The sequence below is a fragment of the Python bivittatus genome, unplaced genomic scaffold (assembly GCF_059951505.1).
Source record: "Python bivittatus isolate LINGU-HERP-01145 unplaced genomic scaffold, Pbiv_v1 ctg000200_np1212, whole genome shotgun sequence".
Lineage (NCBI taxonomy): Eukaryota > Metazoa > Chordata > Lepidosauria > Squamata > Pythonidae > Python > Python bivittatus.
Window position 1 is genome coordinate 17,321,749 of NW_028277040.1, and position 26,078 is coordinate 17,347,826.

At 39.0% G+C, this 26,078-nt stretch overlaps 1 protein-coding gene across 8 annotated transcripts in view; it reads right to left on the reverse strand.

Annotated features, from left to right (window-relative positions):
* Positions 1 to 26,078, reverse strand: part of ITPRID2 (ITPR interacting domain containing 2) — a 72,855-nt gene that overhangs the window by 26,805 nt on the left and 19,972 nt on the right. For all 8 annotated transcript variants that reach the window (XR_015795202.1, XR_015795203.1, XR_015795205.1 and 5 more), the window contains 7 exons: positions 22,205 to 22,254; positions 21,131 to 21,187; positions 18,065 to 18,104; positions 16,746 to 16,844; positions 14,152 to 14,360; positions 12,365 to 13,056; positions 452 to 524 (listed from right to left, as the gene is read on the reverse strand). Coding sequence is in view for 4 of the 8 variants with exons in the window: in XM_025163091.2 (XP_025018859.1) it covers positions 452 to 524; positions 12,365 to 13,056; positions 14,152 to 14,360; positions 16,746 to 16,844; positions 18,065 to 18,104; positions 21,131 to 21,187; positions 22,205 to 22,254 (1,220 nt within the window). In the remaining 4 variants the exon portion in view is untranslated. The remainder of the gene's footprint in view (positions 1 to 451; positions 525 to 12,364; positions 13,057 to 14,151; positions 14,361 to 16,745; positions 16,845 to 18,064; positions 18,105 to 21,130; positions 21,188 to 22,204; positions 22,255 to 26,078) is intronic.

The window sequence follows — 26,078 nt, forward strand, 5'->3', positions numbered from 1 at the left end:
GCTTATGTTCTATAGGGCTGCTCTGTCACATTATCTGAATGGCTGAACACACAAACCTTTTGTATCGTCAGCACTTGGAGAACAGTAAAAATGTTCTTTATATGTGCCATGCAGATTTTGGTTTTGAGTATGTTATTTTAAGGTTCAAAATGGTAATTTTAAATGACAGGGCATCATTCGCTCATATAAATATATTGCACCACTTCAATTTCTCCACCCTATAACTGATGGAGGAGTCAGAAAAGCCAAACCCTTAATTAAGGCTACAAGTTTGATCCATCCTCTGTCATTTAGGATGCCATTTCACAAGAAGACACTATGATTTGAAATCTAATTGAAGGGCAGACTAGGAGCTTATGGGTGGGCCACTACTTAAAAAGCTTAAAGTACTTGGATCGACATCCAGTGGTCAGGATGTTTCAGGAGGAACAAGGAAAAAAAATCTACTCACCTTTTTTTGTTTTGATTAAAGCCAGTTGGCTTGTGTTAGGAGCATGTGGAATCTCTCCCTCTGTGCTTTGAATCTGCAGAAGAAAATTGATGCACTTTTAAACTTATGCTTATAGACAATAAGCATTCTAGTGAATATGCATGACATTTATATCTTGCATAACTGGTTATTTAGCTGATTAACAATTCCAAATACAATAAACTTGGCAAGCCAAAGGAGTCAATTATTGCTGTTTATCATTGGTATATCTTTTTCAGACTTCCTGGAGTGATAATGCTGAAGTTAGAATACACAGGAACAATAAAATGTGAAAAGCCTATGACATCAGTAACTTAGGATAAAAGGATTTTTTTTAAGAACAATGAAGCAGAGCAAAAAAAAAAAAAAATCATCAGCACCACTATCCCATGAGGTTTCCTTCTGGGAAACTTTCAGGCAAACAAACACAGAGCTGTTAGCTGGGGGAGAGAGGCTGTAAAGCTGACTGAAACTCAGAAAACCATGATAGCTAGCTTGTGCATTTCACAAATCTCTTTTTCAGGGGCTATGTTTAAAAAGGCAGAAGGAAGAGAGGAAATGAGAAAAATATATTGTCTTGAGAGGGTATTGCAGAAAATAGCATCTGCCCCATGAGATATCAAAGATAAAGTTTCTATTCTGCCTCCTAAAAAAAACCTATCTACCTTTCTCTCTCAGTGCTCAACACCATCAAACCTAAGTAAGATTTCTAAAAAATCAAAGCTACCCCAGACTGCTTTCATTTTTAGTTGACACCATGTTCTTTTTACTGTTTCAGAATATGGCAGATTCATCATCCAATGATTACAAACTCAAAACACAAAGTCTTACACTGGGAAGTATTGCAGGTTTCGGTCTGCATGCCCCTTTAGGAAGTTCTATGGACTCTGGGAGACCATGCAGAGATGTAAGCTGCCTTGCTGAAGGGGAGGAGGGGGGAAGTATAGTACAAAGCAGCTCCTTTGTTAAACAGCAAAAAGGCAATTCTACATTAATTATTAAATAAGCAGTTATTGAGCAACTCCCCCCAAACAACAAAAAGAAACTAGACAGGGAAGCTTTTGTTTAAGGAGAAAAAACAAATGTCCTCCCCCCTTTTTTTTTGATGTCTACAACAAGGCAACTGATAGAAGCTGTCTAGACTATTAAAGCAAACTTGTTCCATATGCAAACATCCAATTAACTTTAAAATTGAGTAGAATAATTATAAAATGCAGTTTCCAAATACAAATATTCTGGATCAGATGATCCAAAGCTATCATATTCTGTAGATGGGCCTGAATCCAAGGAGCCATGAATGCACAGAACTTCTAGGCTGAAAAGTCGTATTTTTCCTCCTTCCAATAAACAAACGAACAAGTAAATACCATGAATGCACACACACACCTAGCTAACACAAGCTGCCAGGAGCATAAGATGTTGGCTGTGGTCCCATTTATCTATGATTGCGCTATTCATTTACCCCTTTGCCTGGAGTTTGGTCACTTTAAGAGTAAATATTGATTCATATATTGATTCACTCATCTCCCTCTATTGTTTTTATTTCTCCTTTTAAAGTTCCACTTGCCTCAGTACCTCCTTTCCCAAGATCCTGGATTCCTCTGCTTTGAAAACTGTGCTCCTTCTTGATCATTATGATGCTACCATTTTTATTTTAAATATTTTTATTGTCCTTAATTTTTATCTTCAGAACCCTTTCCCAGGCACTGAAATGTACTAGTTCACCTCTGAAACTTTAAAATAAAGTAGAAGGGATCTAAATGAAATTTAAGTAATTCAAGCAGTGTCTTAAATAAAGCACAGAATCTGTTGGATTTCATTGGCTTTTAGGTACATTTCCTTGTTATTTGCCCTCTCAGCATTATAGACATAGGAAACATGTCTTCACTTTTTAAAAGCTTTCTGAAATCTAATAACACAAGGAACTATAAATAGCACTTTTAATTACAGAGAAGGTTACACTCAAAATGTGTAGACAAACTACAAGGACAAAACCTTTCCACAGTTGTATTTAATCTAGAGGTATTAATTAACATAAACTTGAAACTCTAGAGTTTTTAATTCTAAAATACCAATTTCAATCTGGGGAATTTCAAGACATTTTAATATGAGTGATTATTACTCTGGCTTTCAAATGTTTTAAGGAGCAAAAAAGGGAAGGAAAAAGAGTTCCTAATGTCAGTAAAAAAAAAGACTTCATTAAGCAAACCTCACACATTTTGGCTATATACCTTTTTTCAAGGGCACTATGAAAGAGAAATATGAAAACGTACATTAAACATTACAATGTTTGTTATACTGTTATAGGAGATTAGAACACTCACGTGCTTTTTAAATTATGAAGATATAAAAACTGTATCATTATATAATTGTTACACCACAGACACATTCAAGTGTATCTAAACACTGCTTATTCAACCTCCTTGAATCTAAAAAAGACATGATCTCAAAAAATGGCACATACTCGTGCTATCAAGAATAAGATGTTTTTGTTTTTTCAAGTATAAACACGTGCCAATATTTTTTGAGACCAAAAGTTTTTTTAGATCCATAGAGTTAAAGAACTCCTAAAAGTGAATGTTCTAACTGCTTTGGCTATCTCCTGTAGAACAAATAGCATGGTTATTTGTATAAATGCATATAGCCCAATAGGAAGACAGTGGTTTTAAGGTGTTTTGACTTTTATTCTTGACAGCATGACTAAACATTGGCTGAACTTGCTGATGACATCAGAAGCACTGATGGTGGGACCTGTAAAATGTGTCCCCTTGATGATCTGAGATGATGGGGACATCTGGACAGAGGAGGCCTTCCTCTTGATAGTCTGGGCCTCAACCACTGAAGGTTTTAACAGCCACTGTAAACAACTTGAATTGGGCCTGGAAAGCGACTGTTGAAATAGGGAAGCTATTTCACTACAAGAGCATGGGGGGCCACCCTGCTGCATTCTAGGTCAGCTGCAGTTTTGGGATTATCAAGGTGACTACGTAAGGATTGATTCTTTTATTACAACAAACACCCAGGCAGCTCTTTAGAACAGTGTTTCTCAACCTCAGCAACTTTAAGAAGTGTGGCTTCTCTTTGATATCACTTGTGACCTTAATAATCTGACCCTGCCACAGGGCCATCTGTTTTCAGTGGTATCCTACACAGTAGTATGCAATATTTACATCAGGTCAAACCTACAAACACAATGACAAAGAAGAATAGCTTTGGAGAAGAAATCCAGCAGTCACTATTTTTATTATCCACAATTTATCAGCTTCAATTGACTTCCATATTGCTGGATTTGAATAACTATGCATTAAGCCTTTTCCTGTGATAATGGGATTCCTATGGTTCCCCAGCAGCTATATAAATATTCATAAAACTTTTGCCACATATTTCTCAATATGTGATACTTCATCTGGAATTTATCTTCATTTAAAAAAAAATCTTCTAGCTTCCTATGCTATCTAGGATCAGATCTTCTGAAATGAATGAAAACAGTGAAATATCACCCATCTAAGATAACAGGAGAGCCAGTTTGGTGTAGAGGTGAAGGCACCAGGCTAGACAGCGGGAGATTGTGAGTTCTAGTCCTGCCTCAGGCACGAAGCCAGCTGGGTGACCTTGGGCCAGTCCCTCTCTCTCAGCCCTAGGAAAGAGGCAAGGGTTAGCTGCTTCTGAAATCTTGCCAACAAAACTGCAGTGATTTATCCAGTTAGTCACCAGGACTCAACACTAACTTGAAGGCACCAAAACAAAAACAAAAAAGATAACAAGGGTCCACTGAATCCCTAGCAATACTTAAAATATGATAGGGAAAATGTAGATCAACTATGTTAAAAAATCCATTTTTAATGGCTATCTCAGCAAGAATATTGGAATACTTCTTTCTGTTGTCTCTTCCCCCTCTTATAAGGTCCCGTACATTCCAAAGGACTGCAAAAGTTTATGAGATAGCAGGAGTTCAGCCTGACTTGAGGAATTAATTTTACTTCAGTTTAGCTTCATGTTGACACAGAAGTTAATATATGCTTGATGCACATTTGCAGCACTGATATTTTATTAATAATCTTCTTCTGAGGAAAATAGCCATACTATATATGGGGATATATTGGAGCCCTTCCATAAAGTCCTATCCTCAGAAATCTTCATCCAGTTTGTTTGTTTTGTGATTACATTGTAGACTAGTGAACCCCAATGGTTCTTGAGTTAGAACTGTGTTCCGAAATGTGATCTAATACAATGTTATTGTCAAGGTGGAATAACATTGGAATCCATTATATTTGCTATTTCTAGATAAGCCTTTTAAAAGGTTCTTTGGGTTCCCAGAACAAACTGATATTTGCCTTTCCCTAAAAGTAAGATTAAGCACTGACCAGATCTCTACAGCCAGTCAGGAGCTGCATGCAGTTGAATGTGTGAATCTCTATGCACATGGATGTACAGACTATGAAGAGCTGGGTGTACCTGGCACTCTTGTTTGCCCAGAATAGAACAGCAGCTCTCCCTATCTCCCTTGGAAGCCCCTGGCAGGCTTGATGGGCTTATTTGCAAGATTGAATTGGAGTTATTCCCATTTAGTTGCCTTTATACATCCTGCTACTAAGCCAGAATGATTAAACTATAGTATGAAACACATACCAGAACAACAGAATGTACCACTGTCAGTTCCACAGGCTAGAGCAGTGTTTCTCAATCTTAGCAACTTTAAGATGAGTGGACTTTAACTAACTTCTGGGAGTTGAAATCCACTCACCTTAAAGTTGCTAAGACTGAGAAACACTGGGCTAGAATGGTGGGTTTTGACTTAATTCTGAATTCCAGTAAAAAGGGATTGTTGCTGGCAATCACATAATTCCTCAAAGTCTTTAAATGAATGTATGTGTAGGATCATGTTTACTCTTGCTACACTACCTATGTCTGATTTATTCAACCCGTACCTTCCAGATTCTTGGGAAGCCAAACTCCCATATTTAGCTTTTCACACTGACATATTATGGAACACATCCAGAGGGCGGCACCTATGGAAAGAAACCCTATGCAGAACACTTATTCATAAGCAACCATCCACACGCACTTTCTATGTGAGACTGGAGACCCTGCCTATTCAAGAGTCCTCTATCATACACAACAACCTGTCGGCATGCTTAATGTTAATAAGGCAGGAGTAGGAATCTTGGTGTCCCTGCCCAAATATTTTGTAGCACAACCCCCACTGTTCTTGTCCATTTGCCATACTGGTTGGGCTATGGGAACTGTAGTAAAAAATATGCAGGTCATTCAGTTATCTATACCTGCTGAATATGAGCAATGTCTCAACACTGTTAGAAGCATTCCAAGAAGATAGTTTAGAAATATAAGAAGAAAAATCACATGAGATGAAGCCAAGAAAAATAACTGAAAAATATGACTTTTCTGATATAAAACCAAAAAGAAAGACATGCTTTTAAAACTCTGCTATTAAGAGTTGCCAGATTGATTAAGCAGACTCCAAAGTCCTCATCGCTTTAAGGCAGCTGGCCTCCTTATTTCACAGCTACTCCGTTTTCAGACACTTCCTCAGTTCTAAGATGTTTTTGGTGATAAAACTGCCCAGTTACTCTTTTCACACAATACAGTCTGACTTAGTACTAGCTTTTTAAAATAGAAAATCCAAAATCAAAGGACTTCCTTTTAGGAAACAAGCATATTTTCAAAATACAAAGCTAAAGCATTGTGTCCTTGTTATCACTATTTAAAACAAACAGAATAAATACTATTGAAATAAAAACTTTTTGAGCTTTATCCAAGGAAACACAATGGGGATATTTCAGTATGCTCAGAGTCGCTCACTGAGTGAGATAGGCAGTGATTAAATTTGAAATATAAATAAATAAATGAATGAATGATTGAATTAATGAATAAATAAATAAATTTTCAGCAATGTCTATTACTGCACATTAATTAATTTGCAGTAATGTCTGTTTCAGAACAGGAGGAAACATGGAGCCATATATTACCTTCAGCTCCTGTTGGTCTTGTCTCTGAATATTATATTCTGGGTCAAGACAAACACAGTCTTAGGTGAACAATAAGGCAATAGTCTTCCTATTCAGCTGCTACTGATGATTTGTTATATCTAACAAATATAAGGGGGGTAGAGACATGTTGGAGGGCTCAAGATACTAGTCATTCTAAGTGCTATGAGCTATACTGACATATGGCAGGCCTAATTAGACACAAGAATTAAAATATATGCTTCAAGAATAGCATGGGAGCCCCCAACAGACTGAACACTGATAGCATACTCCCCACCAAAGACCAGCATAGCCATGACCCTAAGCATTTGTTTCCAGCCCCCCTGCGTCTCTCTTCCACAAAGACACAAATTTTAGGGCCTTCAAATAGCTCGGATACATTTAATTAATGCATCAGCCGTGTTCATAACAGCCAGTTATCTTATGACATCACATTTGAAGAGATTCAGGAAATATCCTGAAGAGGAGTTATCTAATTAATTCTGAATATAAATAAAATCCTATGTCTAAAGCCATTCTGACAGACAGGTCAGTAAAAGGGTTGAACCTCTGAACCTGCTCATTAATACAAAGGCCTGCACTGTCTTCAAGGCTTGGCACTTCTGCTTTGAAAGCCTCCCCTACAATCTGATCCTGCACATCTGATCCTGCAAGGGCATGCAAACACCACCATGTGCATCTACTGGGGGAGGAGGAGGCAGGTGGTCAAATGATGAAATGTGCATTGCAATATTAGAACCCAAACTCTACAACATGATGTGTTGTGGCATCATGCACATATATGTAAAAGACAAAACTTGAATCATGATATCTTAGACCGCAAATACATTTTTGATTTAATATCATGATATTATGATGCGCATTTCATCCTTCCAACAAAACCTTTGGATTCAACAGATGCTTCCACAAACTACACTTATCCCAAGTTTGCAACCCTCTAAATCAGTGATTCTCAACCTTTTTGAAGCTACCGCCCCCCTAAGGAGAGGAAAATTTTTCAACACCACCCTTTGGGGAGGGGGGGGGGAGTTACTGAATTATAAAAGGCAAAAATTTTAAGTAATTTTTTTCAGTAGACTTACACACCAAATTTGTTCAATTTAACTTGATACTTTTGCCCTGGAAGGTAATTGCATTCCTTTTATTAAAATTAAAATGACTAATGCAAAAAAAATGAAGCGAACGAAAAGCAACTCAAGAAACACGGGTCAGATCAAACATTCATACTGAAAGGACGCTCAACGCACGCACTGCGATTAATCACATGGGAAGACAGCTAACGCACTCGCTGCGATTAATCGCGCGGGAAAACAGCTGACGCATGCACTGTGCTGGTTGGGATCGGAGAAGAATCGTAGTGTCGAGTTCTTCAAGGTCATCCTACCTAGAATACAAATTCGTCTCACCATTCTTAGAAGTGCGTGAGGGCAGCCATCGCGTAAATTTGTTTTATTGCTGATACAAATGGTGTAAACCGGATAATCGATTTAATACATTTTTGGGGGAGTTTTAAAATTAAGTTCGAATGCCAAAACATGCTCATCGCCCCCCTACCACCCAAAACAAGTTCACTGCCCCTCAGCATCCTCCCACCGCCCCCCGGGGGGTGGTACCGCCCCCGTTGAGAACCAATGCTCTAAATGATTTTGCCCAGCCCAAGTCAATAACCCTATACCAAAAAAGTTAAGCAGCATTCTTACTTGAGAGCAGACACCTCCTTTTCTTAAAACCATAAATAGGTACCCATTTGTGTCTGTGCAAGCCACTTTTTGGAGGAGAAACTGATGAAGGGGTAGGCTAAAGCCAACCTCTTTTGAGGACAGGTAATTTTACTAAATCTTTGCATGAGAAACAAATGGCACATTTGATCACCTGCAATAAACAGAGGCAGTAGAATTGTTTGTTACCAGGAGAGACACTGGCAATAAGCCAGCAGTTATTTACTGTCTCTGCTGAAAGTAAGCGAGGCTGTTAACACAAAGGTACAGCAACAGGCAATCTCTGGAGAGGATGCTTTGGACCTACAGCAATCTTTCTGTTATTTTATCTGTGCGGTAGCAGCTTTCTTACAGCATACTAGTTCTTGTTTGTTCCTGGAGAACAGCAGAATTGGAGGAAAGTATGAGCAGAATCTACTGGCAGATTTCTGGTTGATTTGCATTTGATCCCTAAATGTTTCTGCTTTCCAAGTGTTTAAATTAGACTATAAAGATGAAAGAAACGTTTGGGCATGGTTTTATGCAACTCAACTGTGATCTCATTTCTAGTACAGAAAACAAATTTCTGAATTGAGACACTGAGTCAGAGACATCCTAAATCTTTTAATGGTAAAGTTTATTTTCCGATCTCAAGCTATTCCTTTGCACTTAAGTCAGGGACCTTGTAAAGCAAAATTAGACCCAGCAAACCTAAGTCTGCATGCCCCTAAACTACAGCTTAGCTAGAAAGGAACCAAAGAAAGCAGGAAACGAATTCTGCTTCATAAATGAGTCTTCATGGCTCTCCCACTGTTCCTTTTTAATCAGCATTTCTCTGCAAAGAGACACCCAGCTTCTTGCATGCCAGATCACCAGAACTCAGATTCTGCAGTTTTGCTGCAATGTTTAGGAGCAAACTTAGATTATGCCACTTAGTTTTCTCTCCCCATCTGTTTCAGAACTGAAGTTGGAGACACTTAAATCTATACAGTATCAGAAATGGCTCCTGTGTGTTTGAATCAGTGCTGTCATAGAAAAGGAAGAAGAAAGATGCTGGAATAAGAATGCCATAAGGTAAAAATCAGAGCAAGGGGAGGGATTCCATAGCAGAGTGTTAAAGAACAACAAAAACATACTGTACATAGAATTAATATACATCTATCCTCAATGTAGTATCGATAGCAAATATCGCCTTCCACTTTTAAACTAGATTTCTGTAAAAATACGACAGTTGGAAGACAGACAAATTCTAAAATGTCTGGAAGCCAGAATCTGTACTCATTAACAAGTTACTATCTTCAGCTATATCTGCACTGCACTCTCTAAAAATGCGTACATCACACAACTGAAACAGCAACAGCAGCTCCTTAATTTTAAGACTCCTTAAACAAAACAAAACCAAAGAAACCCAAAGACAAGCACACAGATGTCTCCGCATTACTGTTATTAATGCATATAAATACCCATCTTACAAGCCATTTACTAGGTGTCAAGTCTGCAAAGGCGACTCCGTGACTTCATTTGCTCCTAGGGCTGTGCTGGAGTTTCTGGTCCTCCCTTTCCCACTGGGTGATCAGGGGGTCGGGGTGGGATAAAGGGCCGATCCTTCCCCTCACCCGCCTCTGCTGCTGCTGCTGCTGGCAGGGTCAGAATCCTGCCTGCATTTCTACGCACAATCTTTGCCCTGTTCCCTCCACCCCTCCACATCTCTTTCGCCAATATCAATAAGCATGCCAGCACAAACGCATCCAATTGGCTGAGAACGCAGAGGCCAGAGCTCCTGGGAAAGCTGTGCCTTGACTCACGCTCCCACGCTGGCTATCTTGACAGCAGCAGACTTCCGACAGAAGCTCCAGCCTCAAGGGCTCTGGGACAGCATGGAAAACTGTGCCCTCGACATCTTTGCCATGCTACGTGCAAAGAAAACATTCCAAAGTCCAGCTTGGAAAGAAGAAAAGCAGATCTTGAGGGCACTTTCCACACTGTCACACAGTGTTTTCTATGCACAAGACAATCAGAAAAACAAAAAAAGGATAAAAAGAAATAGGAACTGTCCTCATTTCTGCTATTAACAGCTAGATTCCTCATTTCTGTGCACTACCCATAAAATCATAAACATAACTTGGTAATGTATTATTTCAGGTGTATTTCATTCACTGACACTCAGTGACCTTTTTCAAAGGTGTTGCAGCAGCCTTGAATGAGTAGGAATGTGCACATTTTGCTGTGAACAGGCTTGCATGTCTAAAAAGGACAATATTGAGTGGTTTGTGCTGGGACCAAAACATATGTGTTTGGTCTGGGCATGGACCCAGAAAACACATGCTTGGTCTCAATATGGATACGGTACAAATGCGTCCTGGGCAGGGGTTTTCCAGGTAGGAAACAGCAAGGATAATGGAAAGCAAGGATAATGGAGAAAGGAAAGCAAAATACTAGGAAGGTCAGGAATTCACTTAAATATGCTGCACTTTCAAGCATAATGACAGCTGTCAGCAAGGAACTGGGAAGACTGGAGAGAGGGGTGCTAGGCCATATATACCAGGTTACTTTTCTCCAAATTGGTACACTTCAGATGTACACTCCTTCTCCATACATAGCATGTTTGCCAAGGATGAAGGAGTTGGATGGATGCTGCTCACCTGGAGGGCACCAGTTTGGGGAACATACTTATGTAAAAGAAACACAGGATTTCAATGAATTTCATATATATGTAAATCCATTCCCAAAAATACATGCACAAACAACAATTAGCTGCTTAAATACTTGGCTCTTTCTATCCTATTCCCCATGTTCCAGATATACATTATTTGAGTAAATAACTTTATCCTTTGAATAAAGGATAGTCCAACCCAGGTAAAAATTAAAGATTAATCCTGGCCATCAAAAATGGCATAAGAAAGCATACGAGTATGTACAGGCCAGGTTTATATAGCATGCTAAATCCTGGTTTGTTTTAACCATAATCTGCTGAAGTCTACATAATACCTGGGTATATATATAAAAAACACTAAGCCATAAACCATGGTTTATAAAGTAGAATGGCTAAATACCTATTCCTCGTAATGTGAAAAAGAAATAAACCCTCTTATGGTTAGCATGATATGGGAACGTCACAGGGAGAATACATTTTCCAATTCCAGAAGACAGGCTTTGGATAAAAAATAAAAAGTTGCACAACTGAGAGGCAGACATGGATGCTTTAATGCCTTCATCAAAATTAGAATTGTCCAGACCTGCCACATGGATAAAATTATTAACATTAATCATGTCAGGACACTGATGCAAGTGGTATTCAACCATTATGAGCTTTAGGGATGAAATCCAATAACTTGAAATACACCTATAACAAGGATTAATATAATAACTTGGAACTCTCCAAAATTTTATGACCAATTTCCAACTGCTCCATCTGGCATAATTAACAGAAAGAAATGCTGTGAATTGCAGTCCATATTATCTGGAGAACATCAAGTTACTTACCCCTGATCTAAAGGTGTAAGGGCCAGCTGCTTTAAATTCATCCACCTGTCTATCTAATTCAGTATTACCCATCCTGGAATAGGAGCTTCTCACTAAATTTCAATAGGTTGACAGACCTGTTTTAGAGTTTAAAATAGGTTCTTATGTGATTCCCACTTAAAAATGGAAAGAAACTATGCTGTCAGTTTTCGGCAATTGTGGTGGGAGGGAACTCCAAAAGCATAAACAAGTGAAACTAAGAGGCCACAGGCTGTCCATCCCTAACAGTAACTAACAGTACCAAACATGCTATATCGCTGGCTGGCTGGCTGGCTTTTAAGCATAGTTTTAATCAGGAGTATCTCAGAAGAGTATAACCTTCCTTCCCATTAGTACCCCAATCCCCTCTTTGTGAGAGTTCCTGTAACTGGAGTACTCACTAAAAATGGATCAGGGTTGGTACATGAAGCCAAGAAGGCTCTAGTTTAAAATCCTAGTTTAAGATCTCCTGCACTGCATACCAAAGAACCGCTTTAGCAGCTTCTCAAAACTCTACATCCAACATCTGTGCAATCCACACAACGTGCAGGGACAACAACTCTCCAAAGTCCCCTACTTGGTTCCACCATCTACCAGGTGTCAGGCTAGAAAAAGCTGGTGCAGAATATGGAGGAGAGTCAGCACTTGAGGAACTAGAACAACAATAACAACCCTTATCTCTTTCTACGTACCTCTTCCATTTCAAAGGAGTCCTTCTGTTGCAGCATGAGGCTGGCAATGGATGGAATGGTTAGCGGAACACAAGTCTCTTTATCAGCCACTGAAGCTGGAGGCGTTTGTATTGCCCCGATACTTTTAAGTTCAGAATTGGTTGATTCCAGAGTATCGGCCATGAGACTAGAAGAGTTCATAGCAGCAATCTTTTCATGGAGTCCACCCGAATGTCCAAAAGAGTTGTTATTTTGCTGATCTTCATAAGACATAGCATAACCTTGAGTTTCCTGTTGAATGTTAGTGCCAGGAGAAAGTTCTGAAGTATCTAAAGCTCCTAGTAGGTTGCACTGATTGCAAGATACTTCTTCTTTTACTGTTGCCAACAAAGATGCTTTGAAGTGTTTTGGGGTTTTGGCTTCATTTTTCACTTCTGCTTCTTCACTCCCATTTTCAGATTTGCCCTTCTCAGTGGTTATATTACTGCCACTGTCCCCTGCTTGAGGGTTCCCACAGAGATTGAGTTTAGACAGGGTCTTCATCAAACGATTCGCTGTGTTGCTTCGTGTCAGAGGAGGAGGGCTGGATGCTTCTTTACTGGAAGATGAATTCATGCTCCCAATTTTTTGCAAGGGAGTGCCAGAAACTTGGGAGTACAAGGAAGAGAATGCATTGGCGACAGTAGTAAGCACTTCAATTTGCCGAAAACGACCTGGTGAAAAGACAAAACCAAAATGACAAAAAGAACAAAGGGCAGCGTTGTAAAAATGCAATATTGAAACTACAAATGAACTTGAAATTTGCAAAGTTAAAAACAGAAACACCAGCACATCAGAGCCAAAGCCAAGCCAGATTTCTGACTTTCAACTATCTTTGGCTTCTGAAATCTGATGCAATTAACTAGGATTCCATGCATTACCAGAATGTTACTTACAGTATTCCCTGAGGGAAAGGAGACAGTCTTGAATTGTTTTGTCATGGGATCGGTCTTAAAAACACATTTGCCTTTTAAGTCACTCAAAGGAAAATACATTCTTTCATTTTTATTGTTTTAAAGTTTATTAGGTATGTAAGCCACTCAGAGTCTGTATCAACCACAGCGGCATATAAATCCAAGAAAATAATACACACCAAGTTATGTCATTGGGAAACCGTTCAGATGAAGAAGAGGGGAAAAACCTGAGATGCCTTCCATCACTTTTCCACCAAGCAAAAGTGCCCATCTCCTTACTGAACTGTCTTGGAAATGAGTTCCACTCCCTCTTCTCTGAATTTTTTCTCACATTCCAATTCCACATGCCACATATACTACTCCCACTTTATTCTGCTGTCCACAGTCAATCGTGAGTAGGATGGCACCAAAAGTTTAGAGCAGCCTTCCTTATTGATTCCATCATCTCTAGCTAGCATAGGAAGCAAGATGCTGAGATCTGAGGGTTAAACTATTACAAGGAACCCAGGCTGAGGAAGGCTGGTCAAGTGCTCCTAGTGTTTTGCTACAGTTACCTATATACTCACTATAATTTGAGAAATTGACTTTCCAAATTGCAAAGGGGTAATTAGCTGCATTGACAACATTCTCTCCTCAAGTGACTAGGTTCAGAAAGTTTAAAACTAGAAGGACTTTGCAACTAATAACTTTAGCTCCCTTTATTTCTAGTTTACTATCCTGAAAAACAAGGAGTTTAATCAGGCACCATCATACTTTTCATAGCCAACTTCTGAAATTATTTAGGAACATATTGAATTTTTATGCATTTATGTTTACTGAATTTGTACACCGCCAAGTAAGGAAAGAAACACATACTTGTCAAAGCAAAATTGGGATTTTCCACTTCCATTCGTTGCAGTTGGGCACTCAGAAACACTTTGATATCTATTCCCCTTGCAAAAGATGATGAATTAAAAAACCTTGATGGAATTTTAGAAGCAATATCTGGTTCATCACGTCCAAATCCAAGATTATAGAGAACCTCTTCAGGATCTTCCTCATAGAGTTCCAGTAGTTCAGACACACTATATTAAAACAAGAACACAAGAATTGCACTACATATTCTCCCTTTCTGGTTAAGTAGAGGTGAAATCTATAAGACAGTTAAATCGAATACTTGGATTAAAAGATTCAGACTCTAATTTTACGCATTTAAGAAAGATGAAAGGGCTTTTTGATTCTGTGAACTTACTTAAAAATAAATTTATAAATGGAGAGTTTGGTCTACTTAAGACTGTGCCTCTGAATTTAATTCATAAAGCAATGATAAATATTTGAAATATTTGTTGTACACTCTCCCATAATTCTATTAATTTTAACAGGACTTACTTCTAAGCACACCTAGAAAAGGCTACGCTATTAATTCAGTTTGGAGAGTAACGAGGAACAGAACTTACCTAGAAGAATGTTTAAGTCTGTATGATTTCAATCAAAAATTATATATAGGGACAGACTGTCATACATCTTCTTCAAGCTTCCTTGAAAGCAAAGCCCGACCCATAAACTCGCAGTTCAACTATACTGTTGTGAAAAGGCAGAGAGCTAGACTTTGCTTATTCACCCAGTCTTCTCTGTCATAACTGCATTGCTCTCCATGTGTTGGAAAGCAGCGAGAAGCATTCTGTACTTGGACAGCAAACTCACTGCATCATTTCAAATCCTATAAGATCTGGATTCTAAGGGGCAACCAAAATGCTCTGCAGAAATGTGTGGCACCTCATCCTTTTCAGTACTTTATTTCTTAAATACAAAGCAATGATGGCCTGAACCAGGCTAGGGCTGTCACATGCAGGTTGAAGGCATTCAGCCAACCTTCTCAGCCACCTCTTTTTTAAAATACTTAATACAGACTGACCTGAGTCTATGTGGGTTTACTTTGTAAAAAAGAGTCTGCACAGCCTGAGTAAGGAGCTTTATCTTTTAAAGGATATGGGGGAGGGGAGATTAGGCTCCCAGCATCTTGCACACATTGGCCTTAATGCAGCACTGGTGTAATCACAACCATATGAGCAATGGTGTGTGATATCGTGTACTTTATACACCACTTGATTTGCTCTCAAATTATGTGTGGAGGCTTTACAGATATAGCAGGTAGCCCACTCAAAACCATTGCCCTCCAATGAATGGAGGGCAATGGGGTAGCAACAGAAATGCAGAATGAACCACACAGATCCATTCTCTCCTTTACAGAAGATAGTCTCCTTTGAGCTAAGCTCAACTGATGACTGCACGAACACATCTGTGAAGAGTTGTTTTGGTAATGCAGGAGTGGTTTCTATTGCCATCTTTCAAAACTTTTTCAATTTCCTAGTAGTCTCTCTTCCAAATATGAATCTTACCCTTCTTAGCTTTCTGAGGTCAGCTAAGATCAACTAGGTGCTACGAGCTGCATTAGGAACTCCTTCAAGCGAAACCGCTTCCAAGCACATTTCACCTACTCTACTCATAGTACAAAATTACACCAATGATCTATCAAATTCTTCATTGATTAGGAAGCAAAACATTAGAAGTTCCAATTCCCAGCAATGTTTCCAGTCCAGCCTGCCATCCTGGCAAGAAAGGAAGAGAGAAATCAGGGAAGAAAAGTTTAGCTGCATTTCTCTCCTCCCTCTGCTCTGCCATGAGCCTGAGAGCAGAAGTATGGAATTCAACAGGGAGATGAGTGGATAGCAAAAAGTCTGAGAACTAAACTCCACAAATTATTCAGAGAATGCAAGATCTGTAGACTAGACTGGGAAGTTCAAGAAATATCACCAGAAGGCAGCAATGGTAAACCACTTTACAACATTGCCAAGAAAAGTACATGGATATGTCCATGACATCACCAGGAATCAAGTTCAGCTCAAAGGAGACTTTTGAAGAACACAGCGTGGAACTGTTCCTGTGGATTTCCTTTACTTCCTGTGGAGTTTTTTTCCTCTTAAATTCCACTGGCAACAAAGGAATTTTAAAATTCCGGCACATATAGAAGTATATGTTTACATTTCAGGAAATAAGAAGTCTATGGGAAAGGAATATATTTCTCTCATAGTGGTCTTAATCCAGATGAACCCCATGGTATACTCCTAGACTCCAGAAACTGGAAGGCAGGGCAGTTTCCATCACCAGAATTCAAGAGATTCAACTCCCATCACTTGCTGTTCCCATTTAATTCGAATGAAAAACATATGCGAATAAGGCAGATATATGAACACACATAGCTGCCATAACATAGCATGCCGAAAGATCATGAAACTCCAAAGGTGGCAATTTTTAAGTATATCTCAAAAGGAGGTATCATCAAGCTGCAGGCAAGTGAGACTGTGATAAAACTGTATAAAATGTGATTTCTTTTTTTCCAGAAGAAAAAAAGAGGTGGAATAAAAAAATGTCATTGACCACTTATCCCACACTAATAGTCCTTTGCTTACCTAGAAACGGTTGCACTGCTTTTTCCTGAGCCAGTGGAATTCATACTTCTCCCCCTCTGATGAAACTGAAGTCTCTTGTCCTTTGCCAACATACTATTACTGACAACACAAAGGGAATCCATAATTACAAGGGTGGAGAGCTTGCCTCATCCTTTAAGAATACCCCAAATATCCAAAATTCTACTCCTCCTCTTTTTCTTAAAATCACTTTGGTTACAATGCACAGCAGCAGCTTTCCACTATGAGCCTCATGATCCCTTCCAAACCCCACAACTGTTTCCTCTGCTAAAAGTACCCCACCTAGTTCTATTTATCACATCCAGAGAGCTGTACTGAACTTCTGCTTTTTTATCGCGGCACAGAATTTTAGTTTGAAAGAAATTAAGTGTACAAGCACAAAAATGAATGGTAATTTAACAGCATCACTTATTTCCTCAGCTGAAGAGTAGAACTTTCTCCTTCCAGATGTTTTGGACTGCTACTTGCTAAAGCACAAAAGTGGGAAACGTCTGTGGACCAGATCAGTCACAGTTATTGGCTTGATGGAAAACAGTGTTGTAGAAGGTAAGAAAAACAATGCAAAGTACAGTGGTGAACCCCACTGTAGACATGCAAGTAGAGCCAGAATTTTCTGTTCCTGGGGGGGGGAGTGTCAGGGGAGAAAGTAGGTTTTTTTCTACTTTTAATTGCATCAAGCTTATTTTAAACTAACACTACAGCTTCTTTTCAAAGCGTAGGACATTACATTTAGAAGTGCAGTTTGAGGGGCTTTGAGGGCCACCCAAAAAGATCTCGGAGACAATAGGTTACTCCTCTGGTCAATAATTATGTAACTGAATTACAATCAGAACGACAGGTAAATGTACTTGATTGAAATTGTTTTTTTATAATTCTATATAATATGGAAACACAATATGCTGTACTCTGCCTTTTCCCAATTGCTGGAACTATATGGAGTTTTTATTAGTACCTCCAGTGACTAATGCAATGGTGATACACCTGTTAGAGTCTATCACCATTCACCAGATCTGGAAAGAGGTTTTACAGAGGTGCCATAATGGGTCATGGAAGATCCATTCATCAGTTTGGGATCTGCATCATAATTATGGTGGGTAGAAAGTGGACTATCTCACTCAAAATTAAAGAAAAAACCAAAATTAACTTAATGCAGCTTTTTGGGAAGGGGAAAAAAAGCCGCTCACAGCTGTGTCTCATCAGCTTATGTGCTTGATGACAAACCATTAAAAAGAATCATGTTCATACAGAAAGATTAACTTCATGTCAGACATTACTCCAAAGCAAAAAGTCTGAATTTTTACCAGATTTCCATTTGTTCACTGCTTTGATGCAATTGATTTGCTAAAGAAGGGGGGGGAAAGGAAGGAGAGAATGAATATAAATTTATACATACAAATTACAGAAACAAAAATACATTGTAATCATTAACAGAAATAACAAGCAATTCAATCGCTTTTATTTTATAAATGATATTTTGAATGCATGCTGCATTGCTAATTGTTTTTACAATGGATTTTTATTTTTATTTATTCATTTATTATTACATTTATATGCTGCCCATCTCCCCCCGAGACTGTTGGATAAATCACAGTTGGCTAGGTTCATGCAGTATGTTAAGCCACAGACCCTGGTTTACAAATCACAAAGGATGGGTTTACACAAGATCCCCAGCCAAATCAAATAAATGGCATTGAGACCTAGTGACATGGATGAACTAACTATACATCTGAGGATAGAAGAAATATGTGATCAATAGGTGATCCTGTTTCATGCTGGATCTGAGAAAATGATCCCACATTAGAATTTCTAGCAAGACCCTTGCCTGAATATTTATTTTGCATAAGGCAGGGAGAGCACACAAGGAATTCTTTTCATTCCTTTACCACCAGTGGCCATAGGAGGCATCTGTATTTTTCTCTGTAGAATAAAAGTATGTCCCTACATTTGTGCTTCTGCTCTCTCCCTATGTTGCACATCTGTGTGTTTATGCTTATATACTGTATGTACCGGGGAGCCCAGGGCAGAATGGATATACTCAGCTCTGGGTTACACAATCGGGGTGGGGAGGGGAGAAGGAGGGCGTTAGAATGGAGCAGTCAGCATCATTCTAGGCTGCTGCCCAAAGGGATGCATTGCAATTCTTCTTTCTCTACATTCCCCAGCTTGATTCAGCCCATTTGTCAACCCCCTTTCTTTTGCAGACTTCTTTCTGCAGACCAAGTTTGGTCCCACTGAGTTAGTTGTCAGAGCTATTCTGCTGATGGAGAGTCCAAAGCCCATCTACATAATTTCTTTCCAACATTCTTTTGGGTTGAAAACAAGAAAATAATGGTATAGGATTTCTGTTACACACAATCACGGCTTGGTGTTCTTGGCCTATATTTAAAACGTATCATCTTAATTCCCTCAGGACGCTGCAATCGAAACTAGGAGCATCCTCTCAATACCAAAAATATTTGTTTATAAGCAAAGGCTGAAAAAATGAAAACCCTTATTTCAAGTCAAGAAGAGATGCAAGGAAGGTGGCATACCCAGAAACATTTAGGACTTATTGCAGCAGATATAATTTGGTTAAAAAAATCCTGCAAACACATACAAAAATGTGTTCACCAGTGGCAATAGTGAAACAGAAAAGTCTGTTTCACTATTGAACAGTTATTATTCCACTTTCCCAGTATCTGAAAAGCTAGTTTTAATACATATCTGATTCCAAGACACGTATTGAGTATTCCAGAAATGGTTTAATGCAAGAAGAGGCCTGAAGGTAAAGCTTCGGCACGACTCAGAATGAGCCATGAACATTTCACCATATCCTGGCATCTAATTCTTGGAATCTTTCTGTGCACTCCACGGATTAATTATAAACAGAAATCAAGTAAACCCTAACAAATAAAATGAAAATAACTGTTTCACAATAAACAAAGAAACCTTAATCCAAGTTTGTTGTGAGAAATCTTATGCCAATATACTCTGACTTGATGTTTATAAATCCTATAAAAAGAATAAGGTTTTTTTTAACCATTCTGGAAAATGTTAACAAAACCTTAAAAAATTTTCTTGCCAAAATCGGATCCCATTACTGTGATGCCATAAGTTCAAATTAATACCAGACAGACCTGATATAAAACCATTCTTACATATTTCAGAATAGCTGGCAGGTTGAGAACAGTCCCCTCAGTGTCTAATATTCCAAAGCAGCCTTTCCCAACTTAATGTCCCCTTGATGTGCTGAGATTCCAACTCCCAGAATTCCCCATCCCATTTTTCCAGTTCTGAATATTACAGATGGTGAATTCTGCAGTCCCAATGCACACGGAAGGTCCTAGGCAGAGGGAAGGCTGTTCTGGAGCACACAACATCTGACTGCTATTCCAGGTCTGCCAGCCAGATACTTCCTGTCCACTCTTGCCATCCTAGGCCAGGACACCACACACTTTGCTCACTGCGTTGCTGCTCCCCTACACTATTGGTTAACAGCAATTAAAACTAGAAGCCTCATGCAACCATAGAAGTTGTCTTACAGAAAAAACTAAGAATTGTTGTTGTCTCACAATCATGCAAAGGCTTTCTCATACTCTCCTCTGTGCTGGCAAAGAAGTCAGATTGAGGCTAGGATCGGTGAATGGAGTCATGAGCTCTTAGGCTTTGAAATGGCAATCTGTGGTTGACTCTTGTTGTTCAGATTTAAAATACTGAGCAATTGAGTCTCATTGAGTATCATTTCATCCTTCTATAATATGTAGCATCTGTCTTGGTCTGCACTAGTGGGCTGTTGTACAGGAAACAATAATGGGGGTTGGTGGACCAAAAGTTTAGCTAAGTTATATTCTATTAAACAAAATCCAAATAGGTCATAGCAACACAAATGAGGCATAAGAGTAAATGATTCTAGGTTCAGTTCCCAGAATCTTAAAGGCCTGTTGTTTAAAACAAACAAATCACACAGCAGATAAAGAGAAAGCCCACATAGTTTAACAAAATAATTAACTGATCTGAAAACAAAATAATTATTTTTCCAGAAATATATCTGGCTCCAAGAACAATATGCATAATATTTTTGTTAAAAAGGGACAGAAACAGAGGGGTGAAATTTCAAGGAAGTTGTAATGTCTCACTGAAACACAATTTGTCATGAACATACTTGTCTTGTTTTGAAAACTGAAAAAGATTTGCAGATACACCGTTATTACATTTTATTGACAGATGATTTCTGACACATTTTTCCAAGGATCTCTTCCTATTTTTTTACAGTAACAAGTTAGTTCACATGCTTCAATCAGAATAAAAATATATTGTTCTTTTCTAGAAAAACAGACCAGTTCTATTTTTTTTCTTAAAAAAAAGCATATGCTTAATGCCACACCCACCTTCTGCTCCCAGAGATAAATCATCTTCAAAACTTCCTCCATTCCTCACCAGCATGCCTAAAAAAGATATCAGTTTGGTAAAATCAAAACCTATGGTTAGGGTTATTTTCCAGCAAAACTGTCAACTGTAAATTAAAACACTAAATATATTTTAGAATGTTTATTCATTTGTATCTCATCTTTCCTCCATAGCATTCCCTTCTCCATTTCTTTCCCCATCACAACAGCCCTGTGAAATACTGACTGACCCAAAGTTATGTTAAGACTCCATGGCTGAAACTGGGTATAAAGCTGGTCCTAGTTCTAATCCCATATTTTAACCACCCCATAACACTAGCATATTATACAAAGTGGTAGTGAAGTTTGTGCTAGTCTAATAAGCCTCACACTGTTAGCACTGGAAGTTCTGAACATAAACGAGAAACCTTACAATAAAGGCGGGGGGGGGGGAGAAAACTTCCAAAGACACTCTCAAGATAAAAGGGAAAAAGAGTCATTTCATATCTACAATGCCACATACCTTAGTAATTCTATGTCACATGTAGCATAGCACAAAGTTTACATTTTGAAATCGCTTACCAAAAGTTTTAAGCCTAAGTACTGTCCAGAAACAAGCATTCCCTTTCATCCTTGGAAAATGAAATGAAAGAACTCCACCTCCTGCAAGGGCTTCTTCTCTGCCCTGTCACTACCTGCACATTCTTGTCGTACTTTGAACTTTTGCATTCTGGTTTGTGCAAGTGGTAACTTTTCAGGTGTGGCGAGTTCAGTCAGAGCCAGCCAAGAAAGAATATACTGAAAGGTTGACCTACTTCTCAATATGCTTCGCTCTTGCTCTCTCTCATCCAAACAGACGTATCTACACGAGTCCCACTTGGCTTTATCACTCGTGAGACATGAATACGGTAAGTACTCAACCCTGAACATCCCACTCCTATTCAGAAGCACTGGTGGGGGAGGGGGGACACAAGGTTCTCTCAGCAACATCCAAACAGCTTCAATTCAAACTGCAATTTTGGGAGTTATTATTCTTGTACTTTCAGTCTAATGAGCAAGAAAGTGCCAGACTTTTACCTTTTAATGCTGGGTTGCTCTGTTCATCCAAGGAAGCTCCCAATGGTGTTCTAAAACCACAAAAGAGATTAAAATGCGCATGACTCCTTTAAAACTTGCTTCTTCACATCCTTCCTTAAAAAGCAGCACTTCACATCCGCCACCTCCTCTTCCTGAAAGCGTGCATGCACGCGTACATACAACTTACAAAGTCCGCTCTCAAAAAGCCGAGTCTCCATACAGATACTAGTTGCAAAAGCCAATTAAGCGATGCCTGCTCTGGTACAAGAACTGAACTCTGTTGGATTTCATTTCCAAATAAGCATGAGCAAGATTGCACAAGCTGCCTTAAGTGTGGGCTAGCACAACAGCAGGAAGGTGAAAAATTAGTCATTTTTTAAAAAATGCCTTAATTATTCATAGATAAAGTACATGTAATTGAAAACTCATATTTTAAAACACTTTTATGACATGTTCCTGTATCCAATTCAGAAAGAATGGGCAGAAAGGGCATACTTCACATGTCAAAGGATGGGCACACTCACCCACACAGCCCTATGTAGCTACCATTAGAAAAAGATTTATCATTTTGTTATATTATTCAGCTCAATTTAGACTGCAACTGTAAACCACACTAGAGAACAAGTGTCTCCTAAGTGGAGCTTATTTCTGAGTAAACATACACAGGGGAACACAGTATTGTACCATGAACCCTTTCTAGGCTTGTCAGCAGCCAAATCAGTGTGCATGGAGTTTCTGAAAGTCACTAAAACCATAAGACAGATGTGACCACTGAAGATATGATAGTCTGCTCATCTGTTCACCCTCCCCCCCCCAAGACTATGGCAAGTAGACTTTACTCCTCTAAACAGTGGAGGCAGAGGGGGAAACTTTGGAGCCCATTGGCCCAGGGAGACATGGGTTCCCCCTTATCCCACTCTTTGTCCCATGCCTTCAATATTTACAACAACAATGAACCAGGTCATAAGGAGCCCCAATAGGAGCTGTAATGAGGAAGCAGTTGGAAGGAAGGAAGGAGGAGCTGGAGCTATCCCATCTCCTCCTCCTCCTTCACTGCTACCCCCAAATCAATCATAGCAGCACCATTACTGCCAGCCTGCTCTTCCTCCTTTCCTCAGCCAGCGGAGGCATATTTTCCCAGTGACTAAAAAGGTGAAGGGAGTCCCTTGAGGTGCTTGGGCCCGCTACTGTAGAAGGGAAGAAGCACCCATCCTTCTTCCTCCTCTCTGCCTACCCTCAACGCTGCAGAGTGGGATGGGGTCCCAGTGCCTGAGCTGCTTCATCACCAGGAGATCCATCTGAAAATCCTCTCTTAGTGCCCCAACAACTCTATCCATATGTTGCTTTTGTGCTACAATGTGCATTGGGAGGAACAGGTATAACAGCTGTGTCCCATCTGTTGCCTTGTGGCAATTTTTAAAGAAGAGGCCTTATTTCCAGGTCAACAGTTGATAACTCTAGTCTTTCAATAGCCCTGCCAACTAAGGAAAACAGAAAACCAGCCCAGCCTGCTCTAATCCTATCAACAGATGCTTGTTGCACAGAATTTAGCAGGTGGGTCTGTTTACCTCTGTGCTGTGAAAAGTTTCACCTGCTGGTATGGAGAAATCAACCAGTGAAAGTATTCACAGAACCCAGGCAAACAAGGCCAACTCTCACCACCTGCACACTAAGCTGCCTCTAGAGAGAGAGATACAGCAGCCAGTGGAACAACTGGCAACTCAGCTCTCCAGTGAAAAAGACCCACCAAATCATCTTGGGTTTGTTTTTTTACACAAACACATATACACCAAATCCTTTAATGTGGAACATCATACAAGTCAAAAATATTTCAAGGTCTCTATCTAAGGATTGTTCTTGCTCTAATCCTATCAACAGATGCTTGTTGCACAGAATTTAGCAGGTGGGTCTGTTTACCTTTGTGCTGTGAAAAGTTTCACCTGCTGGTATGGAGAAATCAACTAGTGAAAGTATTCACAGAACCCAGGCAAACAAGGCTAACTCTCACCAGCTGCACACTAAGCTGCCTCTACAGAGAGAGAGATACAGCAGCCAGTGGAACAACTGGCAACTCAGCTCTCCAGTGAAAAAGACCCACTGAATCATCTTGGGTTTGTTTTTTTACACAAACACATATACACCAAATCCTTTAATGTGGAACATCATACAAGTCAAAAATATTTCAAGGTCTCTATCTAAGGATTGTTCTTTAATTATTACTATGGATAATTAAATCACTCGTTAATTTACTCCCCCCTTTGCTAGATCATGTAGGCTGCAATCCTGCATATACTTACCTAGAAGGAAACCCTCAAATAGATACATAAGAGTGTCACCTTAGAGACTCCAACGGCCAAAGATCATAGTAGTCATTTTATGTAGTTATTTCTTAGGCCACACAATCAAATTAGTCATGCAGCTGAGGAAATGATTTCCCTGGCAAAGTCACTCAGCCCAGGGGAAGCATGGAGGAGTAACCATAAATCACTTTCCCAACTCACGTTGTTCTGGTAGCACTGCTATAAATACAAGTGGAATGGCATGGAAGCAGCCCCCCAGTTCTGAATCACATTCCTCTTGAGTTTCGCCAAGTTTGGAATATAATACGTGCAGTGGCCATCCAGTAATAGCATTTTGCTAATGTGTAGATGGACATGTTTTTTCTCTATTCTTTTCTCTATTCTTTATATTTGTTTCACTAAAGCAAGAGAGATATGTAAGTCACTCCGACCTTTCTTTTAAGTAAGTCAGTGCTTCTTTATCTCATAATGCTATGCCTAACAATGCCATCTAGCTTGAATCAATACCTAAATGTAGCCTTATGGCTATACTATCCAACACTTTTTAAAATGTCCCCATCCTCTCCCTTATCCACTGCTTTGCATAATATTCGGCTTGATGAGTTTTGAGAATTCAAAAGTTGCTTGCTACTCTGTTTATAAAATACTTCACAATCAATTGAAGATTTATTATCTTCTTAAGGACCAACATGGACAACTTTGCTTTTTTTAGACTGAGTCTTTTGTTTTCAGCTTATTTCTGATTCATAGCCTTCCCCTGTAGCTGAAGTAAATAGTTCAACCATCGCTGTCAAATTAAAACAAATCAAATCTTTTATTAGAGGTCAGTGACCCAGACTAAATAAAACTTTCTAAATAAAACCTATAGGCGTAGAGTTACAAAATAGAACATACAAGATAAAATAGAGCATACAAGATTAAAAAATACTGTATACAAACATGCTTGCGCTATTTTGCTATCAGCAATATGCAAGTTTTACAAGCAGCAGAAACAAACTTTGCAATGGCAAGAGTTACCTTGGAGTCTTTATCTGCTAATAAAAACTGCACATAACATTCTTCAGTCCATCACGGAAATGGAGTTAAAAGAGGAGTTAACAGCTCTTTGTGTGTCTTGATAGAAATTACAATATAGCAGAATATGAATTTGTGTTTCAATATTACCATCTTTACAAGGGCAGAACCTTTCCACATATAGAATTTTACCACAAATCTTCTATTGCCCTCTGTTTAAATGTTTTATTTATTAATCTAGAGTAGCATTCTAATCAAAGAGAATATTATTTCAGAATAGTAGTTTTCTGAATAGAACAAGTATATGTTAGCTCCTAAATGTCCATTATTTCTGAAATTTTTATCTGACATCCAGTTTGTCTAATCAATCTATATACTACTAAAACTCAGTGTTTGTCTGTAACATAAAATAAAATAACTACAAGAAAACTGCAGGGAAAAGATGAAGGAGGGGGAGACTGACATCACAGACTAAGTTGGACAAGTCCATTAATTTCTTGAAAAATGCACTTTTCCCTCCCCTTCAATATACTGTATTCCTCCCTTCCTGCAATATATTC